Source organism: Cydia pomonella, chromosome 15 (genome assembly GCF_033807575.1).
Source record: "Cydia pomonella isolate Wapato2018A chromosome 15, ilCydPomo1, whole genome shotgun sequence".
NCBI classification, from domain to species: domain Eukaryota; kingdom Metazoa; phylum Arthropoda; class Insecta; order Lepidoptera; family Tortricidae; genus Cydia; species Cydia pomonella.
In genome coordinates this window covers 6,472,310-6,494,735 of record NC_084717.1, presented here as the reverse complement: position 1 = coordinate 6,494,735, position 22,426 = coordinate 6,472,310, and the positions used below count along the sequence as shown (strand labels likewise).

Here is a 22,426-nt window from a genome sequence, read left to right as displayed (position 1 = left end):
TTATAAATTATAAAGTAAAAGTTATTTGCACTATCTGAATTTAAGTCATATGAAATCAGATTGTACTCTCATGAAGCAAATTGATTAAATGTTCATATGGCTTGTTACAATATTATGGTAACATCTTATATATAAGGATAAAATATGATGTAGAATGATAAATCAAATATGAACAAACGATGACAGTATTTTAACACTTTAAATGTTAAGGGCATTGTTTTATGCAACGAATAAACCCTTACACGGTCGGTATAATTTAGTAAGTGCCTTTGAGGGACGCTCGTTTTTAAAGTGGGTTAAGAACTTCTAATAAATAATTCTATATTAAATAAAAACCTTGATATTACATTAGGTATTCGCAATGTCTTATGTTATTCGTACCGTGGAAGGAAATTAATTGTGATTTCTCTTTTGTGTGCATTTTCTAAGTTGTTTTTGTTATGAATCATGTAATGTACTTACAAACGTATTTTATTATACTTTGTGTTGTTGAAACGTTGTTTTATTTTACTTGGAAAGCTACAACTTTCAAGGTTAGGTACACATGAAAATAATATAAGTCGCATTTAGGTTTTTATTTATTAAATCGATTTCACAATAGGCAGTTTCAGTAGTACAAAAGTTATAAAAGATAGTCTAAAAATATAACCTAAAATAATATTTACAAACATTTTGTACGTACCTACAAAATCTAACTTATAATAAATTGTATATAAATACTTATAAATAACATATAGAGTTCTATAATTTATTATTCTATAAATTAGAAATGTATTACACTTATACAAATAGGTTTGTATCGTTTTATCACAACTTTACTGAGAGAATTCTGGTTTAAACTTAACTTAGCTGTAGACAGACAAACAGAAGGAGGTATATTTTAAATGAAAAATATAAATCCTCTCAATTTGTCAATATTTTACATTAAACTTAAGTAAAAAAAATAATTGAGTAAATTTAACCTACGCAAAGAATCTAAACTATTAAATGTCAAATAATATTCTAAAATTGTTCGATATATGCCCAGAACTATGTCTTAAAAAATGTTCCAAATTTCTAAGGGATATAATATTCCCCTACTCAACAACTTATTAACTTTTACTCGAATCGTTCCAACCATATGGACTTAAAATTTATCAGGGTCACCGATTCAATACTACATTTGGATAGCGGCAAACGAAATGTTGATAAGTATGAGTTAATATTTCAGAAGATCCAAAACAACCACCTGGGCATATATGGAAATACGCTTTCAATCGATACCAATTGGGTCTATTTGTCCATCTAAATAGCAGGCAATATAAACCATAAGATTACTGCTATATTTATATTTTACACCTCGTATCTACGAGCTTCAAATGCCCTATATTGTAATACCTACAGTTAGTTTTCTTCATTGTCTGAGTATTGGCTATTAGATCCATTTTATATGGCTTAACCTTTTGTATGCCGGGATTATTATTTTCTAATAGTTTCGTACGCGGAATTGTGTTCCGGCCTACGAGGGCTTAAGGCTTAAAACAACCAATAATTATTTCTCTGAGCACCATGTATTTGCGTAAAAATTTTAACTACTAAATTCATAGATCCAAAACCTTAGCTCACTAAAGCTGAGACATATTCAAGGATGTGACAGAACTATTTCATACATTGTTTTCTTAAAGGCCATATTTATCTAAAAGGGTTTTCCTTAAACTTTAAAATGTCTTATTTTGACTTGAAAATACTTGTGTAGGACTCCTGGACATAAAGGCAACTCTAGTGGCATATTTTAAACATCACAACTTAATCTAGCCTACTAAAAACATTTAGTTTATCCGTCCCTCATGCGATACATAGCGTGATGCGGGGAACGGGCCTCCTTCCTAACCGAGCATAACAGCATGGTGGACAATGCGAGGGTTATGGGAACAGAAGACAGTAAACGTTTTATAGAAAGTGACACTGTATGCTGCATAAGGGACCAAGTCGGAAGGCCGCGGACTGGACGCACGGACTTGAATGAACCTGTTTTGGACGACAGCGGCGGCCTGCGACCTAAGACCTGACTACTTTGCACGAAAAGGTGAATAGGTAAGTGACAGAACAACCTGAAATATTGTAAACCTGAAGGCCATCTTAGAGAATTTCATGCCTATTTTAATTATCTAACCTAATCTAGCATGAACATTTACTTTATCCGCCCCTTATGCGGTACATAAGCGTGGTGCGGCGTACGTGCTTCTCGTCTCCTCCAGCCTCGAGCGGCTACTAGTAGAGCCCCCACTAGGGCTGCGATGAGTACGCCGCATGACACCAGCATGGCCGACAATGCGGAGGTTTTTAGACACGTCTGGCCTTCCACTGGACCTGGAAAGGAAAGGTTTTATTGAATGTGTTAACTGATACAGATACGTCTCTCGCCAGGGTTATCTATCGGTCGATATAAAAGAATTTGGTGTCTCCTTATACGGCCCTTTAAAAATCCTATCTTCATATTTAAATAGCTTCATACTATTTTATGGTTTATGTTAAGAAAACCATGGAGGGAAGTGCATTTGCAGAAGTACATATGTTCCTTTGAAACTAGATATTATGTAAATAGGTCTTGTTGTCCTTCTTAAAAGTACAAATTGAATTCGAATTTTTACATAGGTTATGAAATAAAAAAAAGTCCAAATTAAAAACTGCAAAAATGATTCTGGGACTTAGAAGGATAGAAAATATAAGGCACTGGTCTACTAACGACTGCTGGCGGCGAGTTCGCTATCCTCCTCTCCCTCTTGCAATACACGGAGTGACTGGAACAGCGAGATGTTCTCGGACAACCTTGGAGGCGCGGGCGTTTCTACTGAGCGCCGACGCACCGATTTCATGTTGCGCCAGTGACATGGTTGAGACTGAAATAGGTTAATGTAGAAATGAATAAACTTCAGAATACAATGGCATACTAAGAAGATAAAAAGCTCTCGTATTTTCTGCCCAACTGTGGAGGAGTTTTGTGTTATAGTAATGTAGGCACATTCCTACATTTATTATTTCATTACTTCCATCGTAATGTCAAAACATTCCAGTCGATTTTGATAGAAGGTGTGTGTCCATCGAGACCAGCACTAGATATATATATTTTTTAATTAAAGGAAATATTGAAATTCACCGTTCGGGATTCAAACTTGCGTGCGAATTTATCAATTTCTTCCTATTGTTTACACGGTTTATTGGTCTTCTATCTTAACGGCACCGGAGTGTCAAGTTATATTTAAAATTTACCAGTATATAGGTAACAATGTGCTTATCTATACTAAACTAATTTAGTATAGTTAGTACCTACTTTAGTTTAGCACTAAATATCTTCGTCACAGGATAAATACAAACATAGGTTATAGTCAAACGAGCCGTGGAAGCGAGAGAACAGCGTCTCCATCTCTATCTTACCGGGCATCTCCCGTGACACATCCGCACGTCGCACTCGATGTACAAAGCCGGCGATCCTGTGAACCGGAACGTCTTCATGTACGCGAACACTTGAGTCTCGAACACGCCCGCTTCGGACCAGGAGCCGCGGAAGCGGGAGATTAGCTTGTCGTCCACTGGGCACCTGGGATCAACGATCAAATGAAGTACGAATTCCAGCTGGAGTAACATTGCTAAGCTTAGAAAAGATAATTAATTGCTTGCCGTTTTTGTCCGAGACAGAAAAATTTATAATCGAATTAATAAAAAAAACCCAACGCAATTAATCGATTTTGGTAAAACCTGCTTTCAAATAATAATAAAAACCGAATCCGTCGGTTTACCCGTTTTAGAGCTACGTTGCCACAGACAGTTACACACACATGACACACATAGTGGTCAAACTTATAACAGCCCCTTTTTACGTCGGGGGTACAAACTCCGAAACTCAGTTCTTTAGGATTTTCAAATGAATAACTTACCCATGTTCGTCAATAAGTTGAATACGTTTCGTGGCCCCGTTATGTGCGAAGCAATCGTTTACCACGATGTCGAACCCATCTGCAACACAAATAGGTACAAAATTAGTTTAATCATGAAATAACCCTTCGTGTTTGATATATAAGTACATATTGACATCGTGAAATTCAAGTAAGTGCTCGTTATTCTAGGTAGGTCGTCGTTACAGGTAAAAAACTTAAAAGAGAAGGTACCCAGTTGTCCGGCACCGATTTGATTTATTTTCAGGAGGAAGAAGAAGATGCTATAGAGTAGTCTAAAATAACAGACATGTATTTTTTAAATGCCTAAACTCATCCTATTGAGAGAAATTGTCTACCAAAGTACTGAAAAGTGACCAAAAACCCTCTAACTTCTGTTGAGACTTGTTCAAGCAAGTTGTTAGTCAATTACTGGTTTGATTATATGTTGGAGAACATGAAAAAGTAATAATTCCCTAATGCATTAATTGTTACCTACTTTTTGTTAGTACTGTAAGAACGTGAAACAACAAAATGAATTAAATAGGTATCGGAAAGAAACTTAAAAGTAATTTAACGTCCCTCTCAGACAGTAAACGTTGGTTATTAATTTAACGGCTTCGATATTGTTCGAGGCAATGAACCTGATCGTCTCAGGATTCTTTCGATCGCACGCACATATGGCACGCGATGTGATGATGCCGTTAAATCCAGTGCCCTTAGCGGTGTTTAAATTTATTACGCTAACCTACTGAACAATTTCATGCTATTATTGTAGATGTGGCGTTATATCAGTGTTAATAACGTTCGAGACAAAATGCTTGAGAACTAGCAACCAGCAAGTGATTTGTGCTTACTCGTAAGTATTTAACGAGTATCGTAATATTTTACAATGGACGTTTATATTCTAAACTATTCACCGAGTTTTCAACGACAGATTCTTATTAGAACAGCAAGCAAGCATGCCTTTTCATACAAACTTATTACTATGCAGGTGGGGGGGGGGGGGCTGCTACTTTTCTCTGCAGCTCACTAAACATACCTATAATAATTTGAACAAAAGTTTGTTCTGTTTACTAAGAGTCGCCAGTACAGACAGAGCTGCGGCCATACAAACCTAGTTACACTCTCATTTTATAACGACATGCTAAAATAACATGAAACTTGGCATGAACGTTGAAGTAACCTGAAATTGTGACGTCAATGTTCAAGCCAAGTTTCATGTTATTCCAGCGAAACTTCAATTGTATGAAAATGTCAATTCGGCGGCTCTGTACTGGTGACTCTTAACTTCGCGGACCTTCGATTAAGAACCACAATATAGGAACATTTGCTCCAAACGCTCACAGTCGATGGCGCAAGCGTTGTAGCGCAGGTGCTGATCACCGTCCTTCCGCTTACCCACCGCCAACTCAGAGTAGAGAACAGCTTTAGGCAAGCGGTGGTCATCCATTCGAAGGACGTGCTCACATCATCTGAGCTGCCGCTGCATTACTAAGGCGTCTATGCCATACATTCCGGAACGGCGCAGGACCTCAGAGTTGGGGGAAAACACGGTCCTGACACTTGATCCTGAGTATATGTAGACCTCAGGTGGTAAGTGTCCAGTTTCTTTGTCTGTTTTGTAGAGGCACCATGTCTCTTGTCTACACTATTAACATACCGTAAGAACTCCTCATGTAGATAAGCAACGTCAGAGGGTCTCCAACCCTCACGGGGCCAGACACGCGGGCTCCGCTCGCGCCGTAGCCAGCACGGATCTCCATGTAGCACTCTGGTGGTTGTAGCGTAAATACCACCGGATTGCCTGTCGCCACTCTGTAATTATTGGAAACAATATATTGTATCTAGACTTCCTCTTCGTCTTTCTTGGGGGTATACTGAGGGCCTCTCTCGAACCACGTTCGACGTCCCTGTCAGCCTGTCACACTTAGGTACGTACGAATTTACAAGTGCGACAGAGAGACAACACGTCGGACATGGTTCGCGGTAGACCATCTGCTCATTAGGGCAAATCCAAGTTCTAAGGAATTGTAATGACAACATCCCTTGAATTAGAATACTTAACTCCACACAAGTTGTATCGTGACTTTCAGCGACTATGGGAGTTTTTATACTTTATCATGGTCGTCCACGATAATGACACATTGGTCACCTAATTTATCATGATGCTAAAATCGTGGTGTTACAATCACGATAATTTACTTCTAAACACAGTTAGGTATACTTATACCTAATATACTGGCTTTTACAAGTCTCTGATATTATCGATCAATTAATAATAATCCTTCTATTAGCATGGCATCCATCCTCACACTTCAGGAACTGATCGGTAAAAAACTTACTTTAAAAAGGCTCGGGCTGTTTTAAGCGAGTCTAAAACTTTTTAATAACACGTTTTACCATTCCTCCCAATCCCATACAACTTATTATTTATTAAGTAAGGAAAGGAAGTGATTTATGCAGTGGGCACTCTATGTTTACTTAATTACGAGCAGAGCCCGACTGGGAAAGTACCTTACAGAAAACCGCAAATAACACTAGACCCTACTCATAGACTAGTGTTCCTGCCGGTGGGTAAGGTTGCCAGAGCTTAACGAGGGTGCGGAGTGTTAGGGTCGGCAACGCGCATGTATCTCCTCCGGGTATCCATAGGCTAGAGAGACTGCTTACCATCAGGCGGGCCGTATGCTTGTTTGACACCGACGTCGTATAAAAAAAAATGTCTATGGTATAGCGAACAAGGTTTTCTCACTACGGGCCCTTACTACAGGAACTTACTCGACGTCCAAGAAAGGGAAGGTGACTGTCTTCCAGAAGTCGTATCCGTACTCGCAGGTGACCTTGAAGTGCTCGTCCAGCTCCTCCTCGATCAGCGGATTGTACTGCACCGTGATTGTGTTCCACATCAGGTTCTTCTGTACGAGATAAACATACTTATACGTGTTAACTTCTGGAAACTTGGGCGCTTAGCCTGAATGCAATCGTTAACGCTCCGTAGCGTAGCGTAGTTATTTATCTTTATCACCCTATCATATTAGTGCGATTGACATGTTGGCTACACACAAGCCTCAATTTGTTTTATCTTTTTGTTAAGTCAATATGACCGATTAAGACAAACAGGCTTCGGATCGACCAAGGTGGAGACAACTTCATTAAGCTGCACCGACAATAGCCAAGCTCTTTCAAATTGAATGAAATGAATGAAGACAAACGATTAAAGTTAATTGAGGTTTGTAGCGCATTTGTGGATAACGCCATAGGTATACAATATTAGAAAGCTACAAGTTGGAATTTTACATGCCTTACTAGTAAGTCTACACTAGTCAAGATGCCTGTCGCCAATGGACAAACGCGTATTAATCACACATAGACCACCAGATTATATATAATTAACACATTCACTGCCAGACAAAAAACGGCGCACTACCCCACAAACCGGTGGTCTATCTGCGTACAAAAAAACCCGCCCACCGGGTTGTCCGGCATCTGAATAAAGTTCACGAGCGCCCACCAGGTGGGTTCCCGGCAGTGAATGTGTTAAAAATTTTAACATGTAACATACTTATCACCTACTTAATTTACAGCAATTTTCAACATGTCCGGCTATAACAACATAGATTAAGTGGTGGAAAATTTCCTAATGTAAATCTAAGTACCTTGAAATCGGTTCGTACAATCATCCTATTTATTCAACACAACAAATTGCATATATGTACTTATATGGACATGTGTTGTTTGGCGGGACCTAAAATGGAGTTGGGCGGGACATGTTGCTAGGCAGAGTGATGGCAGGTGGACTAAAATGTTAACGGAATGGTGGCCGCTTTCGGATGAAAGAAGCCCCTGGCGTCCGTTGGCTCGTTGGGTGGACGTCATTCGGAAAATTGCGGGACACTTCTGGATGCGATTAGCTCAGGATCGGGACAAGTGGCGTACTGGAAGAGAGGCCTATGCTCAGCAGCGGGCGATAAAAGGCTGATATGATGTGTTTAGTATACTTCAGCCATTGCCATCATCTTGACACGATAAATAACTACAAAGGGACTTTCGTTCTCATTTTAAAACTACGTGTTGGACTGTAATGATACTTTGCACATATAATGACATGACCTACATGACATGACTCTAGTCCTGTAATTAGTTTATATAGCTCCAGTTTACAAAACAAACGAAATAGAGCAGAAACAAGTTTTGTACGAAAAACTTAAAATCTCTGTTTTTTAACTATGGTATCTGAAACTACATAAACTAATTACACGAATAGATAAACCCTATCCTATTGTAAGTACAGAGATTTAGAGCAATCAGCTAGTCGTTTAAAAATGAGAGCGTAACTACGTTTCTATGGGGAACCGAGCTTGATTACCCTTAAACAGGCATATTAATCGTGCATAGGGCCTTGCTGTCAAAGTGAAAACTAGCATTTACGATTATTAATGTTCTGCTGTCCCTATTCGTTGATCATTCTCACTCTCCGTCCAGGAATGCAGCAGATTTTATAACTAACTTTTAGTTTCCCTCTGCCCTTAACTCTTCGTCTATGTGTAATTAGGATCCCAAACGATATTTTTCTGTTATCTTTTGTATTTTTAGGACGTTTTGCTCTCTACCAAGCACCACCGATCCTTGCTCAAATGATTTTAGAAATAGAAAATTCTTTATTTGCAAAAAATATGGTACAATAAGGTGGTATTCGAAATATATTTGTGTGCAACATAGTTTACTGGTTAAGCATGCAAATGTTGACATAAAACATTAATAGTAGTTTTGGTTAATACCATTAAAATGACTAAAATTAATATCTACATCTTTAATATTACATTACATGTCTAATAAATCATTTAATGAGGAAAACACTTGTTTCTTGAGCCATCGTTGAAGTTGTGTTGTAGTTGTGTAATTAGTTTAAAGGCAAGGGTTTTATATTTTCCGGAAGGGCATTAAATATAGTTCGCGTCATCCACGATGACGCGCAAAGTTGTCCAATCCAACCTTTAATACCACGTCATTACGAGTCAAAGCAAGCGTCTTCGTGAATGACACGATGAAAGGTTGATGTACTGGAACCTCGATGTGACTTACAGTGGGATGTTTCCTCGAGTCGTCATGCTGGCTGTTCCTCCCCAACGTGCCGCAGCGGTTCAGCTGGATGTAGAACTCATAATAGTCGCGCCCGGACCCGTTGATGTACATGCAGTCTGGATCGTACGAGTATCCTGAAATACATAACCAGATGAGCAATTGATATTAAAGTACCAGTAGGCTTGGCAAATCTATAGCTATACCAGCGCTAATCTATGTATTCAAACACCAATGCAAAAAAATAAAAAAACAGACTACACCTATAGAAACACAAACACCAAAGGTTGAACCAGATTCTAGTCTATTACACTTGATCCATATAACCTACTCGTATAGTTACACTTCTCTCTTATACTCTACTATCTATCTATCTACTTAATGTTAATACCATACACTCCACCAAAAAAACAATGGATAATTACCATGGTCTGTAGTCACTGTCACTTTAACCGACTGCAAATCGGTAAATACCGGACTGGATAGCTTTATGTAGGCAAATAGGCCAACAATTTCGATAAATTGAAACGCAATTTTGAAATTAAGTACCATTAAGTTGCGGTTAGACCTAAGTTTTACACTAGGTCGATTTGGTCGAGCGCTTAAGTGTTTTAAAAGGTACAATTGAACCTAAATATTCTAGCTATTTAGGCTAGCTATTCATTTTTTTTACCGTGGTAGTTATCCATTTTTACAGAATACGGGTAGAGTAGCGTTCTCTCGTGTCGGAGGTCAAGATCCTTTTTTGGTCACTGAGCCAGTGAAGTAAGTAGGTAGGTAAGTAAGTTAACCATTTTAAGCTATTATTTGTTTATGTTTTTTATTTGGATCCATATTCACAAGCGAGTATATTCTCGAATAAATAATTCACTTTTTGAGATTAGATCGAAAACGTAGGTAATTGTAAATCTACTCTTGTGGCCTTACCAGCACTACGGTGGTAAATTGCATATTCAAAAGATGAGTGGGAATTTCACTTAAAGACCTACTATAAACTATAATTTATATATGAAATGTTTTTAGGTATTTATATATCTAAATAGGAAAATGTTTAAATAAATAAAGTGCATTAATAAGATAATACATTCCATGTACGTAGCTGTAGAATTATATTTTTTACCAAGATATGACCAAGCATAGAGTTCCCCTAAATAGATAGTTAACATTTATGAACGTCAAGGGTGACATAAAGACATATTATTAATATCAAACTCACGGAAGTTTTGTCATTAAAATTAATACGTAAGGTAGAAGTACTAGTGCTCGACGCTGCACTAGTACTCGACATGGACACTTTATGTCAAAGTGACAAGGATTAAGTTCGAATACAGAAAAATCTTCGTTGTTCAATTTTAACCTATATTTCCATGAAATAAAGTGCCCATGACTAGTGCAGCGTCGAGCACGAGTACTTCTACCTTATTATAGATCGTGTCATTCACGAAGACGCGTGCCTTAACTCGTGTTGTCATGTTATTTTAAAGGTTAGATTTAACAAATCTACGCGTCTTATATTTTACTAAAACATCTTAAAATCAGAAATAGAAATTATAAAAATGCCGTGAGAAGCACTGCATTAATTTGTAAACTGCAACAGATTTCTGACAGCGAAAGTAAATGAAACCGCAGGCGAATGCCCGACTACAATGTTGCTTTGAATACCTTGAAATATAGCGAACTTGAGATACGAGTACAACTGCAGGCTGCACCGTTTAGACGAGTATCATTTCATTAGTGATTCTGGCTGCGAAGCCAACGTTACAATCTTTAACGCTCCGTAGCGTATGACTACGATACGATACTCCCTCTATCACTTTTCTTTATTAGTGCGACTGTGACAGTTTTCGTTCGCCACGGAGCGTGAACGATAGGCACGGTGGCTACGCGGGCTCTTCTGATCCTTCATTAAGTTTACCTTTCTAGTATGCAGAAGATAATCCGTCGTAATATTACTCCAGGGGCCTAGCCAAGATGGCAATCGTGCCTACATCACATCGACAAACGACAAATGAAAAAAAATACTACGAAAATTCACGTGCCTATTTTAATACATTAGTTCAGGACGAGTGGCGTTTTCTATCAACGATATTATCTGAGCTAGGTTCCGAGCTTACCTAAAGCTTTTCTTGAAAACCTTTATACTTCTATAAAACTTGGAAGTTGGTTTTTAGATCATATTTAAAAAAAATATTTCATCGTTTTTAAATGTTTCAAAAGAGAACGTTAGTTAGTAAGCGACACTTTGATGAAAATGTCTTATAACCTTAAGTTTTAGGTTAGGGTAAGGCTGCAGTTCCACCTGAGATGTGCGAGGATGCGTATAGCAAAGGATGTGTTTGTAACGAATCAATAGAATCACTTCAGACATAGACATAGACATAGACATTCATTTACATATCCTCGCTCAGCGCAGCTCTACCTACTTACTCGGCATTTTTTTATTCGGCGGACGATATTGGCCTGTCAGTTATTCGCAAAAGCTGACAATCACGAACAACTGACCAGGGACCGGAAAACCCGTTCATTTGGCTTACCCGTTCGAATGGGTAACCCCTTCATATGATAAGCTAATCGTTTGGGTAACCCATTCAACCGGTTACCCAACAATAATGATTAACCCGTATTATTCAGATTAACCTAATCGTAACAAGTGGTTACCGCTTACAGGAGCTGATTCGGTTTGTGTTTTGCGTGTACTAACCGGTAACCTTTCGGTTTAGGGTAAGCCTTACCCCTCTCCCGCGCCATTCCCCCACCGCTGCGGCACCGCGGCAGAGATGGGCATTACGTAATTGATTCGATAGTTATATTGTAACTACCGACGTAAAAGTACTTTTCGTTAATGTTGACTTACTATATAGATGCTTATTTGTATCCGGTTTTAGTAAGATGGCGGCCACACACTTTGTCATAAAAATCATCATTTTTAGGTTTTAGGGAGTTCTGATTTCGAAAATGATGATGATTTTGGAATCCAAGATGGCGGCCATGCAGTAAGTCATAAAAGTCGTCATGTAAATCGGTTTTTAGGTTTATGGGAGTGCAGATTTAGAAAAAGATTACCATTTTGGAGTCCAAGATGGTGACCATGTACTATGTCATAAAAATCGTCATGGATGTCATTATATAGGTTTTAGGGAGTGCAGATTTCGAAAATCATGACTATTTTGGAATCCAAGATGGCGGCCATGCAATTTGTCATAAAAGTCGTCATGGATGGAGTCCAAGATGGTGACCATGTATTATGTCATTAAAATCGTCATGGACACCGTTTTATAGATTTTAGGGAGTGCGGATTTCGAAAATCACCACTATTTTGGAATCCAAGATGGCAGCCATGCAATTTTTCATAAAAGTCGTCATGGATGTCGTTTTATACGTTTTAGGGAGTGCGGATTTCGAAAACGATGACCATTTTGGAGTCCAAGATGGCGGCTATGCAATTTGTCATAAAAGTCTTCATGGATGTCGTTTTATAGGTTTTAGGGGGTGCGGATTTCGAAAATCATGACTATTTTGGAATCCAAGATGGCGGCCATGCAATTTGTCATAAAAGTCGTCATGGATGGAGTCCAAGATGGTGACCATGTATTATGTCATAAAAATCGTCATGGATGTCGTTTTATAGGTTTTAGGGAGTGCGGATTTCGAAAATCATGACTATTTTGGAATCCAAGATGGCAGCCATGCAATTTTTCATAAAAGTCGTCATGGATGTCGTTTTATACGTTTTAGGGAGTGCGGATTTCGAAAATGATGACCATTTTGGAGTCCAAGATGGCGGCCTTGCAATTTGTCATAAAAGTCTTCATGGATGTCGTTTCATACGTTTTAGGGAGTGCAGATTCCGAAAAAGATGACCATTTTGGAGTCCAAGATGGTGACCATGTACAATGACATAAAAATCGTCATGGATGTCGTTATATAAGTTTTAGGGAGTGCAGATTTTGAAAATCATGACTATTTTGGAATCCAAGGTGGCGGCCATGCAATTTGTCATAAAAGTCGTCATGGATGGAGTCCAAGATGGTGACAATGTACTACGTCATAAAAATCGTCATGGATGTCGTTTTATAGGTTTTAGGGAGTGCGGATTTCGAAAATCATGACTATTTTGGAATCCAACATGGCGGCCCTGCAATTTGTCATAAAAGTCGTCATGGATGTCGTTTTATACGTTTTAGGGAGTGCGGATTTCGAAAATGATGACCATTCTGGAGTCCAAGATGGCGGCCATGCAATTTGTCATAAAAGTCTTCATGGATGTCGTTTTATAGGTTCTAGGGGGTGCGGATTTCGAAAATCATGACTATTTTGGAATCCAAGATGGCGGCCATGCAATTTGTCATAAAAGTCGTCATGGATGGAGTCCAAGATGGTGACCATGTATTATGTCATAAAAATCGTCATGGATGTCGTTTTATAGGTTTTAGGGAGTGCGGATTTCGAAAATCATGACTATTTTGGAATCCAAGATGGCAGCCATGCAATTTTTCATAAAAGTCGTCATGGATGTCGTTTTATACGTTTTAGGGAGTGCGGATTTCAAAAATGATGACCATTTTGGAGTCCAAGATGGCGGCCTTGCAATTTGTCATAAAAGTCTTCATGGATGTCGTTTCATACGTTTTAGGGAGTGCAGATGCCATGCAATTTGTCATAAAAGTCGTCATGGATGGAGTCCAAGATGGCGGCCATGCAATTTGTCATAAAAGTCGTCATGGATGTCGTTTTATACGTTTTAGGGAGTGCGGATTTCGAAAGTCATGACTATTTTGGAATCCAAGATGGCGGCCATGCAACTTGTCATAAAAGTTTTCATGGATGTCGTTTTATAGGTTTTAGGGAATGTGGTTTTCAAAAATGATGAACCTCAACCATGTGTATCGTAAAAAACTCGTCATGACATTTAAAATGAGCTTAAACTCGATAGCATTATGGGAAGTCATCGATGAGTTCCACTGACAACTTCCGATTTCACTATCAGACCTTCGTCACCATGTGTATCGTAAAGAACTCTTCAAGACATTTTAAATGAGCCCAAACTCAATAGCATTACTAGTAGTTATCGATGAGTTCCATCAACACCTTCCGATTCCACCATCAGACCCTCGCCACCATGTGTATCGTAAAGAACTCGTGAAGACCTTTAAAATGAGCCCAAACTCGATAGCATTACTTGTAGTTATCGATGAGTTCCATCAACACCTTCCGATTCCACCATCAGACCCTCGCCACCATGTGTATCGTAAAGAACTCGTCAAGATATTTAAAATGAGCCCAAACTCGATAGTATTACTAGTAGTTATCGATGAGTTCCATCAACACCTTCCGATTCCACCATCAGACCCTCGCCACCATGTGTATCGTAAAGAACTCGTCAAGACCTTTAAAATGAGCCCAAACTCGATAGCATTACTAGTAGTTATCGATGAGTTCCACTGACACCTTCCGATTCCACCATCAGACCCTCGCCACCATGTGTATCGTAAAGAACTCGTCAAGATATTTAAAATGAGCCCAAACTCGATAGCATTACTAGTAGTTATCGATGAGTTCCATCTACACCTTCCGATTCCACCATCAGACCCTCTCCCCCATGTGTATCGTAAAGAACTCGTCAAGACCTTTAAAATGAGCCCTAACTCGATAGCATTATTAGTAGTTATAGATGAGTTCCATCGACACCTTCCGATTCCACCATCAGACCCTCTCCACCATGTGTATCGTAAAGAACTCGTCAAGACCTTTAAAATGAGCCCTAACTCGATAGCATTATTAGTAGTTATCGATGAGTTCCATCGACACCTTCCGATTCCACCATCAGACCCTCTCCACCATGTGTATCGTAAAGAACTCGTCAAGACCTTTAAAATGAGCCCGAACTCGATAAAATTATTAGAAGCCATTGATGAGTTCCACTGATACAGGAGATGTGCACAGACAGCTAACGATAAAGAAAGTGACTATAATAGGAGTAATAGGTACTAAACAAAAATATACCAAAATCAATGCAACGCCTTACCATATTAGGTAATTTGCCTTAAACTTTAGCATGTGTTTTGAAATCTACGTTGTGCGCTACTTGACTTAACGTACACTTTTGTTTGAATTAGCAATATTAGGTCGGCAAATTACAAAGCCTTTGACAAATACCGACTGCCGCCGCGCCGCGCCGCGCACTCGCAGGTGCACGTAGGGAATGGAACCGCCGTGTTTCGCGTCGGGCGCTACGTTAATAGACCATATGCAGTTCACGTAAAAGTTAAAACAGCTTGTTCGTATTTAATCAGCGCTTGAAGCGGTAACCCTTTCCCGGGTTTTTAATATCGGTAAGCGCTAACCTGAATTAATTCAAATAAAAGGATTAGTTTCTTAACCGGTAAGCCAATCAAAAGCTTACCGAAATGAAGCGGTTTTTGGAACACAGCTTTAAAATAACCCGGGTTTTTGAACGGGTTAGGGTAAGCGGGTCCGGTCCCTGCAACTGACAGGCCGATATCGTCTAGCAAACTGGTAATCAGTGGGCTCCTTTAACAAACACATCCCTCGCCACGCATCCGTGCATATCTCTGGTGGAAACGCAGCCAAAATAAATAAATAATAAATAAATAAATATTATCGGACATTATTACACAAATTGAGTAGGTCCCACAGTAAGCTCAATAAGGCTTGTGTTGAGGGTACTTAGACAACGATATATATAATTTATAAATACTTAAATACATAGAAAACACCCATGACTCAGGAACAAATATCCATGGTCATCACACGAATAAATGTCCTTACCAGGATTTGAACCCGGGACCATCAGATTCGTAGGCAGGGTCACTACCCACTATACCAAACCGGTCGTCATACAAAAGGTAATTATTATTGTTTTTTTGTTTTATTAATGCAAACTATCATGAAATATTATTTTTGTAAATAAATATCAATGATGAAAATGTAAAGTTTTTTCATGGATACGCAAAATTATGGAATTGTATTCCTAGGCGACAGTATTCAGCCTCAAGTTGACCTTTCCCGCTCATAGCGCGACCGCGAATTGTTTAATTGCTGCGTAATCGCTTTATACAGCCTTTATACAGGCTCTGCGGTAACGGTTATGAGAAAAACACTCACGCGTCTCACGACTCCTAGACAATGTGGTTTATCTCAAAATCGGAATGACTAGTCCTACGGAACTCAGGGCTGTTATAACTACCGCTGGTTTTAAAACTATTTTTGGCGTTTAGATACATCTTGGAAGAAAGGCCTACGCCACTAACAACCATTTTACCTACACTATCCTTTTCATCTTAAAGCGAAATTATATAAAACTTGATTAAAAACTTAACTTGATTAAACTTGATTGTTTCGTTTTATTAGCATTAAAAAGATCTCCGTAGCAATATGCACGAGGAATTTTTTCGGGCACTTTATTCGATTTGGTAATGAAATAGTCCCAACTATCACGCCTATTACTTAGTGCTTACTTTGACTTTTAACCGTATTGACCACATTTAGAAACGCAATGTTTACATGCTTATATTTTTTTTAATTATATGGTATCTAGTGTAGTATTTAAAACTGATGCATCAGCATTCGCATTCGCACTTATTGATCTTATACCTTTAAACGAGCATTTCGGTCACATATATTTCGGGGATCTGGAAAACAGCTCTAACGATTTCGATGAAACTTACTACACGGGAGCTTCCGGGGGCGAAAAATCGATCTAGCTAGTGTACTTAGGTCTTATCTCTGGGAAAGTGCGCATATTTGAGTTTTTATACGTTTTTCGAACAAAGCTCGGTTTCTAAGATATTAATTTGTAATCTACCATACTTATGTCGAAATTTTCTCGACATGTTTCACTAGGATGGAGTGAAATAGGTAGAGCAATTTTCCTCTTAAAATACGTGAGTGACTCGTTTTAATATACCTATTTAATATGCCTGTATCTGACGAAAGTTTAATTAAATTTTAGAAATAAATCAATCTCTTAGTAATTTTTTACTAAAAATTAAGTTATGATCCTTACCATACATAAGACAAGGGTTAATCGACACAGTATCTACAATTATTTGCCACTTTACTACAACTTTGTAACCAATTAAGAACCACTATCCAAGCTAACACTAAAGTCATTACGCCTTCATAATTAGTTGCAGTTACAACTACCTTACCCTTAACCTCTTAAAGCTCTACACGAGCATGTAGCCCTATCTATCAGCTCAGAACACCAGACTTCCACGATCTGATCTAGCTATGCACTATCAATGCTTACCGAGCGCTCGCAATTCAAGTATAACGAAGTCCAGTATAAATACTCTCTTTTACAGCGCTTATTCCGCTACAAATTTTAAGGTCTAACTCAAACTGGCTAACCCGGGATTTCGAAAGGCTGTTTCTTGGTAAGTGTTTGGAATAACTACAGCAGACAATGTACAGACACTAGTTAGTACGTCATATCAAGTAGGACAGTAACTGGATATGCAGTTTAATGAGGAACATGGGCTTGTCAGAATGTTCATTATTTTCTGTTGACCTATATCTTAATCGAAACAAGTGGCTGTAGTTAAGGCTTTATTTATTTGATAAATTGCTTTATAAGAGTTAGAGTTGGACCAAGCTAACTCTGCATGGTTTTCAATGACGAATTGTGTCAATATCGTTATTAATGTGAAGTTCCCATGAAAATATATATATGACATTTATTTATGAAAATTTGACATTATATGACATTCGGTCGCTTTGTTCTATTCAAATTGGAGCATAGTCAGCCTAGACTGACTCCTACTAAAATAAACATGTTTTGAGCGAATTGCAAAACAAATTGTATATAGGTAGTTAAAGACCTGTAGTCAGTCAAAAGTGAATTGATTCCATAGCTATTTATAATTAAGTTATATGCGTGAAAGTGTGTAAGCGTATGCTATAGACTTACATGTGTATGAATTAATATAATAAATACAATACAATACAATTTACATGGTTAATTTTCGTAACACAAATGAATCAATTAACTTAAGACTAATCACAGCTTCTTAAATACGCTTTTTGCAATTCACCCTTTTGTGCAGCTTTTACGCTGAAAATGACATAGTAAAGCTGTATTCTAGAAGACTCATTAGAAATTTAATTTAAGTACCTATTTTCGAATGTACGTATGTATAAGTGTATGTTTCTTTTTGTAGTGTATATAACGTACCTGCTGAATAAACCAGGCCTGCAAATGACCCATTGAAGCCCACTCTAATCTTCATGAAGTCGTCTTGGCACTCTGCCTCGATATCTGTGAAATAAAACAAGTCAGTTTGTAATATTGAGTGGAACTGTTGAGCAAATAATCGGGTCAATCGCTGAGTCGTTTGAATATGAAATTGGTCACGAAAATCGCATCTAACTCGGCCATTACTCGGCACAACTACTTACTTATTTACAAACCTCGACAAAGACTTAATATATTTTTGATTAGTATTGCGATTAGTATCAATTTAAATACAATTTAATTAATTAAATACAATTTCATTAAATGTATCGTGGTTAATCTCTTCAAATTTATTTATTAAAATTAATCTTATTTATTAAATGTATGAATGTACAATTGAATATGAAAAGTTAAAGATCATTTGTCAAGAGTTTGGTGGAGGAACTCGGCTGAAATCAATCAAAGCACATGCTGCAGTATCATAAGTTTTCGGCCGTATATTTTATAGGCAAGGGCGTCGCTAGTTGATACGCTAGAGGGGGCAGTATTATATATTAGGGTGCCGTAGGAGGATGGTAATTAATTAAAACTCATCACTACACTTCCAAACACTTATATATATTTTATTTTGTATAAATTTAGCAGTTACATGTTACTGTGTAAACCGATCTGACAGAAGAAGAGTGAGTCAAAAGAGTGAACATGTTAGTTCAGGCACGACTATTTATATAAAGAATACTACAGGCAGCAACAAAAATTCTGCTCCCTGCCCTCTTTGGCGACGCTCATGTGTACAGACATCCCCCAAAGATCTCCACAACAAGCGGTCTTGACCCTTATACAACGGTTCCCTGCGATCTTTATTTTATCAGTTAATCGTTTCATCGGTTATTCAGTAAAATAAGAATTCCTTGACTTTCAACTTGTACGGTCTAAAAAGCATCGAGTATTTCTTCACACCAGCTTCCGCTAATTACATACAGTCTACATATGTAAAAGTCCTATCCCTGAATGAATGGCTCAATAAAGCGGTATAAAAACAAACAAAGACTTGCTCAAGCGCTCGCGGCACGCGCGAACATTGATACTATCTCCACACACCACAAACTTATTTAAAGGATACCTAGTAGTTTGTATCACGATGATAAAAAGTTCACAATTGTGTGATTCATACGTTTATTAAATTTGTTAAACTACCAGTTTCTTAATGCGTTTATTCAAGTCCTTACCTCCTAGATATAAAGATTTAAATCGTAATGTATGCTTCATAATTAATTTGGTAAAGCTATTTCACAAGAAGTTTGAATGAACATTCATACCCTGTGCCGTAGCGGTCGTAACTATCAAAGGTAATCTCTAGAATGACTGAATTTAGCATAATAGAGGTAATAATATTGTTAGGGAAGGTCAAGGTGTGAAGTAAATGATATTGGGGTCTAAGTTTAGGTAATTGTTATTTGTAAGAATTATAAAGCGAGGCTACTAAGATATGCAATGTATAATGAAAATTGCGTGCAAGATCTTGCTAGCCTAAAGTGCTAAACCTCGCTTAAGCCTAGCAAAGCAATTCAAGACTGGCCATTTTATTGCGTCTCAAAAGATTACTTTCTGCAGGCGTATTATGGATGGTTTTATCCACTGTTTTATCACGCTGTCACGTAGACAAGAACGACCATCATATCCATACAGTGCGGATACCAATTATGTTTAGACGCCGACTTTATGAGTGCATTCAAACACATAGTTGGCCAAAGCTCCAATTCAAACCAACTTGTTAAGTCTTCTCCTTCATATTCCATTTTTAATCTCAATTCCTGTTGGCACCGAGGGAAACTGGGACGTGTTAGTGATATACCCTCAAGATCGATAGACTTGCTTACAAAACTCACATTGTACTCGACTGCCGTTTGTCCGATGACGACGGTACTCGCGCTCCCACGCTGGAGGTTCCCGCCATGGAGTATCCGCGGGGGGAGACCGGGGCTTGATGCTTACTGGAATGTAGCTGTTCTTCTCTGATAGGAACACCACCTGGTTGAGGAATAAATGGCCTGTATTAATATGGTTGTTGACAATTAATACACCCATTCATATTTGTGACTGAACTTTTGTGATATTTGCGTTACTCTCCTTTGTAGATATAAATGATGTAGGTAGGTTATATTTTGAAAACCTATTTTGTAAGCTATAATAGCTATAACAGCTTACAAAAATAATATACATATACAAACAAACAATAATATACAAACAGCTTATTAAAAATACTTTAAATATAATCGTAAATTGATTTTCGGGGCTTAGAAACATTAGAAAATTATACAGAATAACATTACATTTAAAACTTTAAAAACCTTCAACACAAACGGATGAGCCAATTTTGATAAATATTTTTTAAGAGAAATAAAACCGACTTCAATGAGGGAGACCGGTGAAAGAAAGATTATTATATTGTACGAGTATTAAAAAATGCCTTGAAAATCTAAGTTACTTAACAAACAGAGTGAAGGGGACAAATTGCCAATCGTAAACTACTTATGCGTCGTTGAAGAGTTCTATTCTGAACATCATACGGCAGTCCCACTTCATCAAACGTCACTTCAATGAGGGAGACCGGTGAAAGAAAGATTATTATATTGTATTAAAAAATGCCTTGAAAATCTAAGTTACTTAACAAACAGAGTGAAGGGGACAAATTGCCAATCGTAAACTACTTATGCGTCGTTGAAGAGTTCTATTCTGAACATCATACGGCAGTCCCACTTCATCAAACGTCACTTCAATGAGGGAGACCGGTGAAAGAAAGATTATTATATTGTATTAAAAAATGCCTTGAAAATCTAATTTACTTAACAAACACAGTGAAGGGGACAAATCGCCAAACGTGAACTATGCGTCGTTGAAGAGTTCTATTCTGATCATCATCACCAGTCCCGCTTCATCAAATGTCACTTTTTTAAATGAAAATGTTTGATTTGTTGATGAAAATACAAAAATCAATATTATGTATGCCTTTCACATTTGAAAAGTTGCCTCGATTCCTCATAGCTTCTACCATCAGATCTCGCGCTAAACAAAAATTTGTCTCTAAACCTAATTTGCCTAACCAACATAAGGAAGACGACAAATCGCCAAGCGGGAACTATGCGTCGTTGAAGAGTTCCATTCTTATCAGCATCAGCAGTTCCACTTCATCAAATGTCACTTTTTAAATGTAAATGCTTGATTTGGTGATGAAAATATAAAAATCACTATATGTATGCCTTTCACATTTGAAGAGTTCTCTCGATTCCTCATGGATCCCATCATCAGAACTAAGTTTTGACAAAAACAGGACCAATCTGTATATTTATAGATTCAATCAAAAAAATAATTTTCGAAATCGGTCCAAAAATGACGGAGTTATGAAGTAACAAACATTAAAAAAAACATATAACCGAATTGATAACCTCCTTCTGAAATCTTGAAGTCGGTTAATAAAGAACTACCGCTAGAAAACCTTCTTTTAAATAATAAAAAAACCGCATCCAAACCAAATCGGTTCACGCGTTTAATAGCTATGGCACCACAGACAGACATACACATATCGGTCAAACTTACAATACCGTTAATCGGGGTGAATAGGGACAAAACTAAAAATGTGATTTGCCTGACAATTCCTTAGAAAATACCTAAATAAATTTTATCATACAAAATCTACTATTATTTTCAATCGAATGATATAATTTGTGTAAGTATTTTTTAAAGAAATTATCAGGTAAATCACATTTTAAGTTTTGTCCCTATTCATCCCAGCCGTCCCTATTCATCCCGGTTGACGGTACCCCTATTTTTGCGTCACTTATAGAACTCTCTAAACACCTTCTAACCTTCCAGCCCTCCGTAACTAACACTAATTATGACATGTTATCAAGATTAGGCCAACAAAATGCCGGTGCGGATGCGAGCCTTGCGAAACATCAGATAGCCATGAGATATGACGCGCGTAACCACCTCCTTCCGCGGACGACTTTTGGTGAACCTTCGCCTGGTTTAAACTTAGCGTAGGTTAAGAACGAATGGAATACTGTTAATTGGGAAAACAGGTGATCCAAGACCACATACAGTTATACAGTTTGGCAGAAGAAAATAAAATTGTAAAATCAGGGTTTTTTTTACCAGAATAAATGATTTATTTATTTTTTTATTTATTTAGACCGAAAACCCAGTAAACACTCGAGAAGCAAATATGGCTGAGTAC

General features: G+C 37.8%; 1 protein-coding gene across 1 annotated transcript in view; it reads right to left on the bottom strand.

Annotated features, from left to right (window-relative positions):
• Nucleotides 1-423: 423 nt before the first annotated feature.
• The window catches only part of LOC133525650 (uncharacterized), a 44,167-nt gene continuing 22,164 nt past the window's right edge, over nt 424-22,426 (bottom strand). The window contains exons 5-13 of the mRNA XM_061861978.1: nt 20,079-20,220; nt 18,190-18,273; nt 8,997-9,130; nt 6,693-6,829; nt 5,575-5,729; nt 3,915-3,993; nt 3,415-3,577; nt 2,726-2,879; nt 424-2,349 (exon numbers count right to left, since the gene is read on the bottom strand). Coding sequence (XP_061717962.1) covers nt 2,171-2,349; nt 2,726-2,879; nt 3,415-3,577; nt 3,915-3,993; nt 5,575-5,729; nt 6,693-6,829; nt 8,997-9,130; nt 18,190-18,273; nt 20,079-20,220 — 1,227 coding nt within the window. The 3' untranslated portion in view covers nt 424-2,170. The remainder of the gene's footprint in view (nt 2,350-2,725; nt 2,880-3,414; nt 3,578-3,914; nt 3,994-5,574; nt 5,730-6,692; nt 6,830-8,996; nt 9,131-18,189; nt 18,274-20,078; nt 20,221-22,426) is intronic.